This window comes from Salmo salar, chromosome 24 (genome assembly GCF_965601325.2).
Source record: "Salmo salar chromosome 24, fSalSal1, whole genome shotgun sequence".
Lineage (NCBI taxonomy): Eukaryota > Metazoa > Chordata > Actinopteri > Salmoniformes > Salmonidae > Salmo > Salmo salar.
This window is the reverse complement of record NC_138314.1, coordinates 29,709,549-29,725,000: the sequence shown is the minus strand read 5'-3', so window position 1 is coordinate 29,725,000 and position 15,452 is coordinate 29,709,549. Positions and strand designations below refer to the sequence as shown.

Genomic DNA, 15,452 nt, shown 5'->3' with positions numbered 1-15,452 from the left:
TCAGAAAAACAATTGTAGACCCCCACAAGTCTGGTTCATCCTTGGGAGCAATTCAATTTCCAAACGCCTGAAGGTACCACGTTCATCTGTACAAACAATAGTACGCAAGTATAAATACCATGGGACCACACAGCCGTCATACCGCTCAGGAAGGAGACGTGTTCTGTCTCCTAGAGATGAACGTACTTTGGTGTGAAAAGTGCAAATCAATCCCAGAACAACAGCAAAGGACCTTGTGAAGATGCTGGAGGAAACAGGTACAAAAGTATCTATATCCACAGTAAAACGAGTCCTATATTGACATAACCTGAAAGGCCACTCAGCAAGGAAGAAGCCACTGCTCCAAAACCGCCATAAAATAGCCAGACTACAGTTTGCAACTGCACATGGGGACAAAGATCGTACTTTTTGGAGAAATGTCCTCTGGTCTGATGAAACAAAAATAGAACTGTTTGGCCATAATGACCATCGTTATGTTTGGAGGAAAAAGGGGGAGGCTTCAAGCCGAAGAACACCATCCCAACCGTGAAGCACGGGGGTGGCAGCATCATGTTGTGGGGGTGCTTTGCTGCAGGAGGGACTGGTGCACTTCACAAAATAGATGGCATCATGAGGAAGGACAATTATGTGGATTTATTGAAGCAGCATCTCATGACATCAGTCAGGAAGTTAAAGCTTGGTCGCAAATGGGTCTTCCAGATGGACAACGACCCCAAGCAGCGTGTGCGACCAAGGAGGCCTACAAACCTGACTGAGTTACACCAGCATTGTCAGGAGGAATGGGCCAAAATTCACCAAACTTATTGTGGGAAGCTTGCGGAAGGCTACCCGAAACATTTGACCCGAGTTAAACAATTTAAAGGCAATGCTACCAAATACTAATTGAGTGTATGTAAACTTCTGACCCACTGGGAATGTGATGAAAGAAATACAATTTTAAATAAATCATTCTCTCTACTATTATTCTGACATTTCACATTCTTAAAAAAAGTGGTGATCCTAACTGACCTAAGACAGGGAATTTTTACTAGGATTGAATGTCAGGAATTGTGAAAAACTGAGTTTAAATGTATTTGGCTAAGGTCTATGTAAACTTCCGACTTCAACTGTAAGTCCATAAGAGAAGAAGAGCTATGACAAACTGAGAAGTAAACAACAGCCCAGTCCTGGACCGATGGAGATATAAAAAATACATGATTTAAACGATAGTATGTGGTGTGGGGGCTGTGCTTTGGCAAAGTGGGTGGGGTTATATCCTGCCTGTTTGGCCCTGTCCGGGGGTATCATCGGATGGGGCCACAGTGTCTTCTGATCCCTCCTGTCTCAGCCTCCAGTATTTATGCTGCAGTAGTTTATGTGTCGGGGGGCTAGGGTCAGTCTGTTACATCTGGAGTATTTCTCTTGTCTTATCCGGTGTCCTGTGTGAATTTAAATATGCTCTCTCTAATTCTCTCTTTCTCTCTTTCTGTCTTTCTCTCGGAGGACCTGAGCCCTAGGACCATGCCTCAGGACTACCTGGTATGATGACTCCTTGCTGTCCCCAGTCCACCTGGCCGTGCTGCTGCTCCAGTTTCAACTGTTCTGCCTGCGGCTATGGAACCCTGACCTGTTCACCGGACGTGCTTGTTGCACCCTCGACAACTACTATGATTATTATTATTTTACCATGCTGGTCATTTATGAACATTTTAACATTTTAACATCTTGACCATGTTCTGTTATAATATCCACCCTGCACAGCCAGAAGAGGACTGGCCACCCCTCATAGCCTGGTTCCTCTCTAGGTTTCTTCCTAGGTTTTTGGCCTTTCTAGGGAGTTTTTCCTAGGGAGTTTTTCCTAGCCACCATGCTTCTTTCACATGCTTTGCTTGCTGTTTGGGGTTTTAGGCTGGGTTTCTGTACAGCACTTTGAGATATCAGCTGATGTACGAAGGGCTATATAAAAATAAATTTGATTGATTGAATTTGATTGAGTATCTGTGGTCACCATCCATTCATATCAGTCCAATGCTCTGTTGTCTTAAATGACTGAAACGGCACACTGTTACAAAATATTACAGATATAGGCATACACGATCTCACATCAGCTGAAATCTGAGAAGAAGAGAAAGATGAGGTTGAACCCTCAGGGCAGACTACTAGAGATATCAATCTCCATGTTAATCTGGTCATAATACCTGTTCTTGAAAGGCAGCCTCATTCAGCTGGAAAACTCTGCAATGGCTTTAATGATGATGGGGCTTAGTTCACACAGGCCTTCTCCCAGTCTGAGAGGCTTACGTGGATAATTAGCAGGCTGTGTGAGAACAGAGCGACCCTAAGACTAGGGTCGAGGAGGGAACCAGCATGCTGTGTGTTTGTTCAGGACTGGACTGTACTGCTCAGCCTGAAGTACCACGGAGAAACACTGTGAAAATAAACTAGTCTTCGACAGGGATCTACCCTTGCAGAGAACATGTGAGTGCAGAAGGGATGAGGGAGAAAAAAAAGCCATAGACAAGCGGAGACAGGAGGGAGGTGCAGTCTATGGAAGAGGAGAAGTCTGGGGGCGCTGCTAAGGAGACTTCAGCCAGTGACAGAACACATTCCAGAGTACATGATGATTAACATACAGCCTATACCACCTTGTGAGAGAGTATGTAACGGCTGTTGTATGGTGTTGACATAGTGAGTTCTGATAGAAACGTAGTAACCAGAGACACCACAGCACAGAGGCAAACATCCATGCTGGATGCCTGCTCTTCCTTTCACTGTGCTGTATAGTTAACAGAGTACAACAGAGAGGAAGACTAGAAAAAGACATCTCTCACATACAGTTACTGTAGTTAACCAAGAACTTCTCATGTTCCCCAGTCAAAACAACAAATATGAACGGACAGGCCAGAGCTTGACAGCCTGAAGAAGGAAAGGAACCAGAGAACAGTGGGAAGTATGATAAGGGTGCAGGAGAGAGGACAGAGAGGATTGAGATGACAGGCAGGAGACAGAGGCAGGGAGAGGAAGACGATGTGGAGATAAATGACAGAGCCTTACACAGGATGATGGAAGGAGAGAGAGAGAGAGAGAGAGAGAGAGAGAGAGAGAGAGAGAGAGAGAGGTGTATGTGTGTCTTTTGGAGGGGTTGGATTAAAAGTGGTTGGACCTTATGTGCAATTGACCAATAAAGTTATCTTAATCTCAAAATAAGAGGAAAAACCGATGGTAAGAAACTAGGGGACTGGAAATGGGGCGAGTGAGAGAGGAAAGTAGCAGGACAAAGGAGAGAGAGAAAAGGGTGAGAGAGATAAAGGTTTGAGAGAGGGGAAAGAGAACACAGAAACAGAGAGAAACTGGACAGTGTGTGGCTGGAAGATGTGTCTGTTTACCAGATTCCTTCCATGTTCCGTAGAGAGCTGATGGAGCGAGATCGTGGCTTCATAACAATACTCATGATGTCACCTTCTCTCCCACACGTTACTGTCCTGTCCAGGCCACAGCCCCCACGGTTCTGTTCAGGTCAAACCACAGACCCCACAACTCCCTAGAAAGGAAAGTGTTCCTGTTCAAACCACGGTCCCCACAGTTCCCACGTTTTCCCCTCCTGGTCAAACAGTCCTATTGTGTTCAGATTGTGGTCAAACCACAGCGGTCACTCTTCACTTCTACAGTTATCTCAAAAAGCAGTCCTGAGATTCTTTTAATACCGTGTTGCAACCTCTCCTTCGAACTGCAGTAATCCTGTGGATCGGTCCAACAGAGTGGTCCTGTAATGTTCCTGTTGTGGTCGTGTTGTGTTTAGGGCTTCTGTGCCCCAGCCTGGGAGCTTATGGTCCAGACAGAAACAGAGACTGGTAGATATGTCAGAGAACACAGGACTGGAGTCCCAACTAAAACTATTCACTACACAGGAATCCTCTCTCTCAGACCACAGTGTGAGTCGGATCCGCCTCCTCTATTTATCGGTCTCTCTCTCCCCCTTTCTTTCTCTTTCCCTTCCTCAGACTCCTGCTTTGCTCTCTCTCTCTCTTGCTCTGTTGTTGTTACCAACGTGTGTCAATTCTCTTCCACTTTTTTCCTTACCTCTCCTTCCTCTCCCTCTCGACAGTCTTTTCCTGGCCAGCGAGTATAAGCCTTCCTCCTCTCTTTCTTCTCCCACTTTTTTCTCTCTGTCTTCTGACTCTTCCCTCCTTCCCTGGCCACATGTGTAAGCTCTATCTCTCTCTCTCTCTCTCCTTCCTGCAGCTTGAGGGGGGGTTTGCGTTGGCAGGGGTGGGGTTGTTGAGGTTGCAGTAACTCCTTCAGGGGCGGGGCTCTATCCCATAGTACAGCCGCTGTCTCAAACATCAATCACACTGCTGCCAAGGTAACCAAACACCAACACCCATGTTGTATTATCCACAATGTGCTAGAGAAGTAGCATAGTGGCATGTGGCACAAATACACTGTGACTTCCAATGAATTACAATTGAAGTTATCCACAGTGACTAATACAGGTATAGTAAGGACAGAAAGTAGCTGAATAAAAGTCATAATAAGAGCAATGTAAATTAAGTAAAATGTTCTTACATATTAAGCAACTTCAATGACTGAAAACTGCTTGCATAATAGCGGAGCGAGGGAGAGAGGGAGGGAGGGACAATGACCAACCAGGAGAGGACTAGCCCCAGACCATTCTCCAACGTGAAAATATTGTGTTACGTGAAATCATACCAACAACGTAAATTCAAGGTAACTACATACATTCTAGGAAGTCTAATCCCTCCAAATGAATATCAAGTGTAACTTGACCATCTATTGTTACTTATAAGTCTAACTTGATCATCTTCTATTTGGTGTGAGGTAATAGTAAGTACTGTTTCAACTGTAGCAAACGTCTACAATCAACATTTTTCTTATCAAACAGAGAAAGAACATGGTGAATGTGGAATCAGGGTATGCTCCGGATCTTGAGGAAGTTTTGTAAACAAACATGGAGGCTTCCACCACATGGCAGAACTTGGCCAAAGTGTCTGGCAGGGCTACTACACAAGCCCAATTACCTCATAACCTGGTCACAGACAGACAGACAGACAGACAGACAGACAGACAGACAGACAGACAGACAGACAGACAGACAGACAGACAGACAGACAGACAGACAGACAGACAGACAGACAGACAGACAGACAGACAGACAGACAGACAGACAGACAGACAGACAGAGAGAGAGAGAGAGAGAGAGAGAGCTCCTCATTAGGGTCTGACTGGGACAGGTAAGTGATTCTCTTATGACGCACGTCTTAGACACAACAACAGCTCGTAATAAGACCCGGTAGTAATAATGCCCGGCTATGACAGCAACACACACGTACAAACACACACACACACACACACACACACCTGCATCTCATATACCTTGGCATAATTGTGTGCCGTGACAACAGAGTGACGTCAACTAGAGGATGTTGTCTTTTGTTCTGCCAGAGAAGAGGGAGAGGGAAAGAAAGAGAGAGGGAGAGAGAGAGAGAAACTGGCCCACTCAAGGCTTTCTATGAGGGATAATACGTTGGTAATTTGCTTCATGTGCTGCTTCTTTTCTTTTATGTTGTGTGAGAGAAAAGAGACAGGACTGGGGCCACCATGGGCCGCACGTCACACTCTCTCACACTGTCTCACACTCCCAAACACACTCTCGAACACACACACACAATGAGCTGTAAATCGACATAATCAATGCTGACCTCAGGTAATGAGGTAATAATGTATGTAGCGTATGTAGTGTACCCACACACATCAGCTAACGAATAGGCCTATTCACCCAACAACAGGATGAAACAGGATGTCATTTGATTGGGGGAAATCTTAACAAAGTATATTGATAATGAACTTGCCTTATTCCTTCTTCCGGTCACTTTTGTGGACCCTGAGCCTAATTACCCTCTGACCTTCTGACTCCACATAAAGTCTAACATACAGCATTTGTTTTAGGTCAGACATGAAGAGAAACAGCTATTCTACATACATCAAATCAATTTGTTGGCAAACCAATGAGCTTCTTTAACAGCAGAGGTACAGTAATGTGACTGATTTCATGCTGGTGCATCCTGAGGCTGTCCATGGTATACAGATCACGTGACTCGTTGGCAGTGAATGAAGTGGAGCTGAATAGGCACAACCCACTGGTTCATGTTTAAGCATAAGTCACACCCTGAGTTTTTTCTTACCCAGGGCCATAGTTACAGGCTAAAGGCAATATCATTTTTATTTTAAACTGTGGTAATTTCACAGGTCCACAGTGACATACTGTCATTGTTGCATACAACCCAACAAGAAAGGGTTAACAACTTAAACACAAGATAGGATAACAAAGCGCGTCAAACTAAGAAGTACAGCAGTTACATTCAGTTACATGTAAAGGTATAATACAAGTTCAGCACATAGGTCATTTGAATCATTATTGCCATCTAGTGCTGAAATAGGCATACTGTATATGCTAGGGCAGTGCATTGTGTCCCCCTAGTGGTCATGAAAGTTAACCTGAAGTAGGCCTAGCAATAAGGCAAGAATAGACCAAGCTAAGAATCAGAATATTCCAAAGTTACTTGGTTGAATTGATTTTGTTAAATGAGTTCATGATGCATATGACCTTATTCACTCTACTATCAGTGCTATGGCTACCCAGACTATTTACACCCCCCCCCCCCCCCCCTCTTTTACGCCGCTGCTACTCTCTGTTATCATCTATGCATAGTCACTTTAATAACTCTACCTACATGTGCATATTACCTCAATTACCTCGACCAACTGGTGCCCCCGCACATTGACTCTGTACCGGTACCCTCTGTAAATAGTCTGGCTATTGTTATTTTACTGCTGCTCTTTATTTACTTGTTCCTTTTATTTCTTGTTCCTATTCATATTTTTTAAACAGCATTGTTGGTTAGGGGTTTGTAAGTAAGCATTTCACGGTAAGGTCTACACCTGTTGTATTCGGCGCATGTGACTAATACCATTTGATTTGATTTGAACGTGTTATAAATAGGTTGAAGTGAGGCTACAGAGGAGAGACGGTCAGCCCACTCAATCCACAGGTCAAGCTCCACCCATATCTATATGTCTAGAATAACACTCTGACCTTTACCTCATGACTTGGTTATGGCGCCAAGACTCACACGCCACATTACACACACGCACACATGCACGCACGTCATTCACACACGCACACACACATGCTTACGTACGCGCAGACACACACACACACACACACACAAATACAGAAATAACCTGCTTTGATAATCATAAAGCACACATCTGATTACTATGATTACTTGGAGAGACAGACAGACCCTGCAGAATTAGCACTAATGGGAGGAAAGTGCCTTGGCTATGAGCGTTAGAGCAACCAATAAGCTGAATAATCAACTGAATGGAGGCGTCTCCCAGAACATGGAGTAAAGTGCAGGATTTGATGGAGCTCTCCCATTCCCTTATTTGTCACCTTTCACTCTTCTAATAGCACCAATCTCTCTATCTAACAGTAAACATGTTGCTGCATCCACACACACACACACACACACACACACACACACACACACACACACACACACACTTCAAAGTCTACTGCAGATATTGACCAACACCTGTGCAACATTGGATCTATACAGACCAAACACCAGAACTAATCCCTTATAAAAACCAAAGCCACAGATGCAGGATCTTAATTTGACCTACAGTATATTGTCACAACAAAATAATCCTACGGCAACAGGATTTGAAAGTTTTGTCCATAATGTTGCTTGATCAGTGGTTAGGCTATTAACTGGCCAAAAGTAGGCTACAGTGCCTTCAAAAAGTTTTCACACCCGTTGACGTTTTCAAAATTTTGTTGTGTTACAGCCTGCATTTAAAATACCTCATAATGTCAAAGTGGAATTATGTTTTGAGAAATGTTTACAAATGAATTAAAAATGAAAAGCTGAAATGTCTTGAGTCAGTAAGTATTCAACCCTTTTCTTATGGCAAGCCTACATAAGTTCAGGAATATAATTGTGCTTAATAAGCCACATAATTTATTGCATGGACTCACTCTGTGTGCAATAATAGTGTTCAACATGCTTTTTCAATTACTACCACATCTCTGTACCCCACATATACAATTATCTGTACAGTCCCTCAGTCGAGCAGTAAATTTCAAGCACAGAATCAACCAAAAAGACCAGAGAGGTTTTCCAAAGGTTCTCAAAGGGGAAAAAAAGAAAAGATAAAAAGAAAAAAGAAAGCAGATATTGAATATCCCTCTGAGCATGGTGCAGTTATTAATTACACTTTGGATGGTGTACCAATACACCCAGTCCCTACAAAGATACAGGTGCCCTTTAACTCAGTTGCCGGTGAGGAAGGAAACCACTCAGGGATTTCACCATGAACCCAACGGTGACTTTAAAACAGTTGCAGTTTAGTGGCTGTGATGGGAGATAACTGAGGATGGATCAACAACATTGGAGTTACTCCACAATACTAACATAAACGACAGAGTGAAATAAAGAAATCATTTACAGAATACAAATATTCCAAAACATGCATCCTGTTTGCAATAAGGCACTAAAGTAATAATGCAAAAAATGTGGCAAAGAAATTAACTTTTTGTCCTGAATACGTAGGACAAATCCAACATAACGCGTCAGTCAGTAAGCACCACCCTTCGTATTTTCAAGCATGGTGATGGCTGTTATGTGTATACTTGTCATCGGCAAGGTCTAGAGAGTTTTTAAGGATAAAAATGAAGGGAATAGAGCTAACTACAGGCAAAATCCTAAAGAAAACTTAGTTCAGTCTGCTATCCAACAGACACTGAGAGAAAAATGCACCTTTCAGCAGGACAATAACCTAAAACACAATGCCAAATCTCTTACTGGAGTTGCTTACCAAGACGACATTGAATGTTGTTGGCAAAGTTACAGTTTTGACTTAAATCGCCTTGAAAATCTATGGCAAGACTTGAAAATGTCTGTCGGGCAATGATCAACAACCACTTTTTTTAAGAACAATGGGCAAATTTTGCACAATCCTGGTGTGGAAAGCTCTTAGAGACTTACACAGAAAGACACCAAAGGTGATTCTAACATGTATTGACTCAGGGGGTTCAATACTTATCTTATCAAGATATATAAATGATTTATTTTCCATGTGTATATATATATATATATATATATATAGTGAGATCTTGCATGGAGCCCAAGGCCGAGGGACATTGACAGTTCTTTTGTGTTTCTTCCATTTGCGAATAATCGCACCAACTGTTGTCACCTTCTCACCAAGCTGCTTGGCGATGGTCTTGTAGCCCATTCCAGCCTGGTCAAGGTCTACAATCTTGTCCCTGACATCCTTGGAGAGCTCTTTGGTCTTGGCCATGGTGGAGAGTTTGGAATCTGATAAATTGATTGCTTCTGTGGACAGGTGTCAATTATACAGGTAACAAACTGAGATTAGGAGCACTCCCTTTAAGAGTGTGCTCCTAATCTCAGCTCGTTACCTGTATAAAAGACACTTGGGAGCCAGAAATCTTTCTGATTGAGAGGGGGTCAAATACTTATTTCCCTCATTAAAATGCAAATCAATTTATAACATTTTTTGCATGCATTTTTCTGGATTTTTTTGCTGTTATTCTGTCTCTCACTGTTCAAATAAACCTACCATTAAAATTATAGACTGATCATTTCTTTGTCAGTGGGCAAACGTACAAAATCAGCAGGGGATCAAATACTTTTTTCGCTCACTGTATAGTACCAGTCAAAAGTTTGGACACACCTTCTAATTAAAGTGTTTTATTTATTTGTACTATTTTCTACATTGTAGAATAATAGTGAAGACATCACAACTATGAAACATATATGGAATCATGTAGTAACCAAAAAAGTGTTAAATAAATGAAAATATATTTTAGATTTTAGATTCTTCAAAGTAGCCACCCTTTGCCTTGATGACAGCTTTGCACTCTTTTGGCATTCTCTCAATCTGCTTCATGAGGAATGCTTTTCCAACATAGGTTGAGCACTTGTTGGCTACTTTTTCTTCACTCTGTGGTCCAACTCATCCCAAACCATCTCAATTGGATTGAAGTTGGGTGATTGTGGAGGCCAGGTCATCTGATGCAGCACCATCACTCTCCTTCTTGGTGAAATAGCCCTTACACAGCCTGGAGGTGTGTTTTGGGTCATTGTCCTGTTGAAAAACAAATGATAGTCCCACTAAGCGCAAACCAGATGGGATGGCGTATCATTTCAGAATGCTGTGGTAGCCATGCTGGTTAAGTGTGCCTGAATTCTAAATAAATCACAGACAGTGTCACCAGCAAAGCACCCCCACACCATCACACTTCCTCCTCCACGCTTCATGGTTGGAACCACACATGCAGAAATCATCCATTCACCTACTCTGCGTCTCACAAAGTTAAAACCAAAAATCTCAAATTTGGAATCATCATACCAAAGGACAGATTTCCACCAGTCTAATGACCATGTTTCTTGGCCCAAGCAAGTCTCTTCTTCTTATTGGTGTCCTTTAGAAGTGGTTTATTTTCAGCAATTCGACCATGAAGGCCTGATTCACACAGTCTCCTCTGAACAGTTGATGTTGAGATGTGTCTGTTACTTATTTGAACCTTTATTTAACTAGGCAAGTCAGTAAAGAACAAATTCTTATTTACAATGACGGCCTAGGAACAGTGGATTAACTGCCTTGTTCAGCGGCAGAACAACAGATTTTTACCTTGTCAGCTGGGATTCGATTTAGCAACCTTTCGGTTACTGGCCCAATGCTCTAACCACTAGGCTATCTGCTGCCCCTGTTACTTGAACTCTGTGAAGCATTTATTTGGGCTGCAATTTCTGAGGCTGGTAACTCAAATGAACTTATCCTCTGCAGCAGAGGTAACTCTGGGTCTTCCTTTCCTGTGGTGGTCCTCATGAGAGCTGGTTTCATCATAGTGCTTGATGGTTTTGGCGACTGCACTTGAAGAAACTTTCAAAGTTCTTGACATTTTGCGGATTGACTGACCTTCATGTCTTAAAGTAATGATGGACTGTCGTTTCTCCTTGCTTATTTGAGATGTTCTTGCCATAATATGGTATTTTACCAAATAGGGCTATCTTCTGTATACCACCCCTACTTTGTCACAACACAACTGATTTGCTCAAACGCATTAAGGAAAGAAATTCCACAAATTAACTTTTAAGAAGGCACACTTGTTAATTGAAATGCATTCCAGGTGACTGGATGAAGCTGGTTGAGAGAATGCCAAGAGTGTGCAAAGCTGTCAACAAGGCAAAGGGTGGCTACTTTGAAGAATCTAAAATATATTTAGATTTGTTTAACACTTCTTTGGTTACTACATGATTCCATATGTGTTATTTCATAGTTTTGATGTCTTCACTATTATTCTACATTGTAGAAAATAGTAAAAATAAAGAATAACCCTTGAATGAGTAGGTGTGTCCAAACTTTTGACTGGTACTGTATATACATATATGTTTTATTTTTACTTTGACATTGGAGTATTTTGTGTAGATTGTTGACAATTAAAAAAAAATTCAATCCATTTAAATCCCACTTTGTAACACAACAACATTTTGGCAAAGTCAAGTGGTGTGAATACTTTCTGAAGCCACTGTACAAGAAATGTGCATATAACTGCGTTAGTGTGGGTTTTCAGTGAATGTATGTAAATCACAAAGCTCATTTGCATTAACATTTCCTGCGGTGCAGAAAAATTCTCAGCAACAAAATAGTGATCAAAATAGCCCAGCGGCTGAGAAACGGAGCAACGACATTTTACATAACACTGTGGCGCACTTCAATGTGAACGCTGATCTGTTCGTTAGGGTTGCCCCGGTGGAGCTATTTATCACCAGTAGGCCAGGTAGGGCTTAGATAAGTGAGCAAACATACACACGGGCACACACACACATCCACATAAACACACACACATAAACACACACACACACACACACACACACACACACATCCACATAAACACACACACACACACACACACACACACACACACACACACACACACACACACACACACACACACACACACACACACACACACACACACACACACACACAAGAGCATTCACACACACAAAATGAGGAAGGGCTTTAAAGAACTATTATTGATCAATCCAGTTGGCTAATAGAGCTCTATGACATGTTCAACTTCCCCTGTCTGCTCCTCTTCCACTGACGATCTCTGACACACAAGGAATATCTGCCTGTTTACTGACGAAACAGAAAGCTTTGTGAGAGGGAGCAGTTGAAAAATAACTATGACAGTCCAAGAATCACAGCAACAATCCCATTCTAGTCCATCTCAAGACAGTTTTCTCTGGGACAAAACTGCACCCCTTCTAGAGAGCGCCACTGGACATCTAGCCTTGGAATAATAACTAAACAGAAACATGACATATTGGTCGATTAATAATAAATGCAGAGTCACAATAGCCTACCCTCCCTCCCCTATCCCCAGTGCCCACAGTTACCCTCTCCTCCTGGCTTTGATGTCGATGGGCTTGTTGGTGGAGTATGGAGAGCCACTGGAGCAGGCATGGCGGTAGCGTGCTATCCTCTCAAGAGACTCGGAGTTCGCTGGCAGACTCATCTTACTGCACCTCCACACTCAAAGCTGAGACAAACACTCACACACATACGTGCAAGGGAACAGTCCCTTACAGCAGACACACACACGGTAGAGTCACACACACACACTCACTCACACACACACGCGCACAAGCGCCAGGCAGGACACTCCTACAGAGCTCCACTGGACATCTACCCTCTACGAGATGAGAGAGAGGAAGGAGAGGTGGAGGGAGAAGCATGAGATAAGGTGAGAGAGAGAGAGAGAGAGAGAGAGAGAGAGAGAGAGAGAGAGAGAGAGAGAGAGAGAGAGAGAGAGAGAGACTGAATGATTGTGCAGAGGGGCGGGTACACAGCTACTGGCTGATACTTTATATGTCAGTTACTTTAGACAGCAGTGCTATTACGGTCTGTCTCTAAGTCTAAGTCTCTAAGAGAGACACTATTAGTGTCTGTCTCTAAGTCCATCTGAAACAGCTAAGAAGATAATACTCACTCACTCACTCACTCACTCACTCACTCACTCACTCACTCACTCACTCACTCACTCACTCACTCACTCACTCACTCACTCACTCACTCACTGAGGGGATTCGATAAATGCCCTGGGCCTGCCCCGGGTGAACCGGGTTAGCATTGATTGCATTCGTTTTGTGACCTTGCTGACAACATGACTGAGTAGCAATGATGGGGAAGCTACTCTGAACATATAGTTCACCAAGCTACCAATTACTTCACACTGGAAGAAGTTAAGCTACACTAAAATATAGTTTTCTAAAGTTATTTTGAAAAAGTAGTTCACTACATCTAAACTACTTCGTGAAGAATTATCATATCTAAATCTGAAATGTCATTGACTACAAATTGCAAGAACAGATCACTCTGGAGTCAGATGTTAACATAACGTGTAATTTAGCCTATTAAACACAAAAACAATGTATCCAGTGAGAAAGAGGCAGGTTTGATGACTAAAATTAAAGGGAATTCTTGCCTACTCCACTCATATTTTCTTTTCTTTTTGAAAAGAAAAGTAGTGTGTCGTTCCAGTAGTTAGCTACATCGCTACATGGCAAACAAGTAATTACAGTTGAAGTCGGAAGTTTACACACACTTAGGTAGGTGTTATTAAAACTTGTTTTTCAACCACTCCACAAATTTCTTGTTAACAAACTATAGTTTTGCCAAGTCGGTTAGAACATCTACTTTGTGCATGACACAAGTAATTTTTCCAACAATTGTTTACAGGCAGATTATTTCACTTATAATTCACTGTATCACAATTCCAGTGGGTCAGCAGTTTACATACACTAAGTTGGCTGTGACTTTAAAAATTTAGGAAAATTCCAGAAAATGGTGTCAAGGCTTTAGAAGCTTCTGATAGGCTAATTGACATCATTTGAGCCAATTGGAGGTGTACCTGTGGATGTATTTCAAGGCCTTCCTTCAAACGCAGTGCCTCTTTGCTTGACATCATGGGAAAATCAAAAGAAATCAGCCAAGACCTCAGAAGAAAAATTGTAGACCTCCACAAGTCTGGTTCATCCTTTGGAGCAATTTCCAAATGCCTGAAGGTACCACGTTCATCTGTACAAACAATAGTACGCAAGTATAAACACCATGGGACCACGCAGCCGTCATACCGCTCAGGAAGAAGACGCGTTCTGTCTCCTAGAGATGGGCGTACTTTGGTGCAAAAAGTGCAAATCAATTCCAGAACAACAGCAAAGGACCTTGTGAAGATGCTGGAGGAAATAGGTAGAAAAGTATCTATATCCACAGTAAAACGAGTCCTATATCTACATGACCTGAAAGGCCGCTCAGCAAGGAAGAAGACACTGCTCCAAAACCACCATAAAAAATCCAGACTACGGTTTGCAACTGCACATGGGGACAAAGTTCGTACTTTCTGGAGAAATGTCTTCTGGTCTGATAAAACAAAAATGGAACTGTTTGGCCATATGACCATCGTTATGTTTGGTGGAAAAAGGGGGAGGCTTGCAAGCTGAAGAACACCATCCCAACCGTGAAGCACGGTGGTGGCAGCATCATGTTGTCGCGGTGCTTTGCTGCAGGAGGGACTGGTGCACTTCACAAAATAGATGGCATCATGAGGAAGGACAATTATGTGGATATATTAAAGCAGCATCTCAAGACATCCGTCAGGAAGTTAAAGCTTGGTCGCAAATGGGTCTTCCAAATGGACAATGACCCCAAGCATACTTCCAAAGTTGTGGCAAAATGGCTTAAGGACAACAAAGGCAAGGTATTGGAATGGCCATCACAAGCCCTGACCTTAATCCCATTGAAAATTTGTGGGCAGAACTGGAAAAGCGTGTACGAGCAAGGAGGCCTACAAACCTGACTCAACTACACCAGCTCTGTCAGGAGGAATGGGCCAAAATTCACCAAACTTATTGTGGGAAGCTTGTGGAAGGCTACCTGAAACGTTTGACCCAAGTTAAACAATTTAAAGGCAATGCTACCAAATACTAATTGAGTGTATGTAAACTTCTGACCCACTGGGAATGTGATGAAATAAATAAAAGCCGAAATAAATAATTCTCTCTACTATTATTCTGACATTTCACATTCTTAAAATAAAGTGGTGACCCTAACTGACCTAAGACAGGGTATTTTTACTCTGATTAAATGTCAGGAATTGTGAAAAACTCAGTTTAAATGTATTTGGCTAAGGTGTATTTAAACTTCTGACTTCAACTGTAACTACTGAAAACACTACCAAGATTTTTTTATTTATTTTATTTAACCCAAATAAGTTGACTTAGAACACGTTCTCATTTACAGCAATGACCTGGGGAATAGTTACAGGGGAGAGGAGGGGGGGATGAATGAGC

The 15,452-nt window shown here is 42.4% G+C and overlaps 1 protein-coding gene across 2 annotated transcripts in view; it reads right to left on the bottom strand.

The window, feature by feature from the left end:
* Window positions 1–12,797, bottom strand: part of LOC106585720 (3',5'-cyclic-AMP phosphodiesterase 4D) — a 60,541-nt gene extending 47,744 nt beyond the window's left edge. Inside the window, exon 1 of one of the 2 annotated variants that reach the window (XM_014172261.3) lies at window positions 12,501–12,797. In XM_014172261.3, the coding sequence (XP_014027736.1) occupies window positions 12,501–12,619 (119 nt within the window). In that variant the 5' untranslated portion in view covers window positions 12,620–12,797. Of the gene's footprint in view, window positions 1–3,365; window positions 4,715–12,500 lie in introns of those variants that run through there. The other variant, XM_014172263.3, reaches the window with a different exon arrangement.
* Window positions 12,798–15,452: the final 2,655 nt, after the last annotated feature.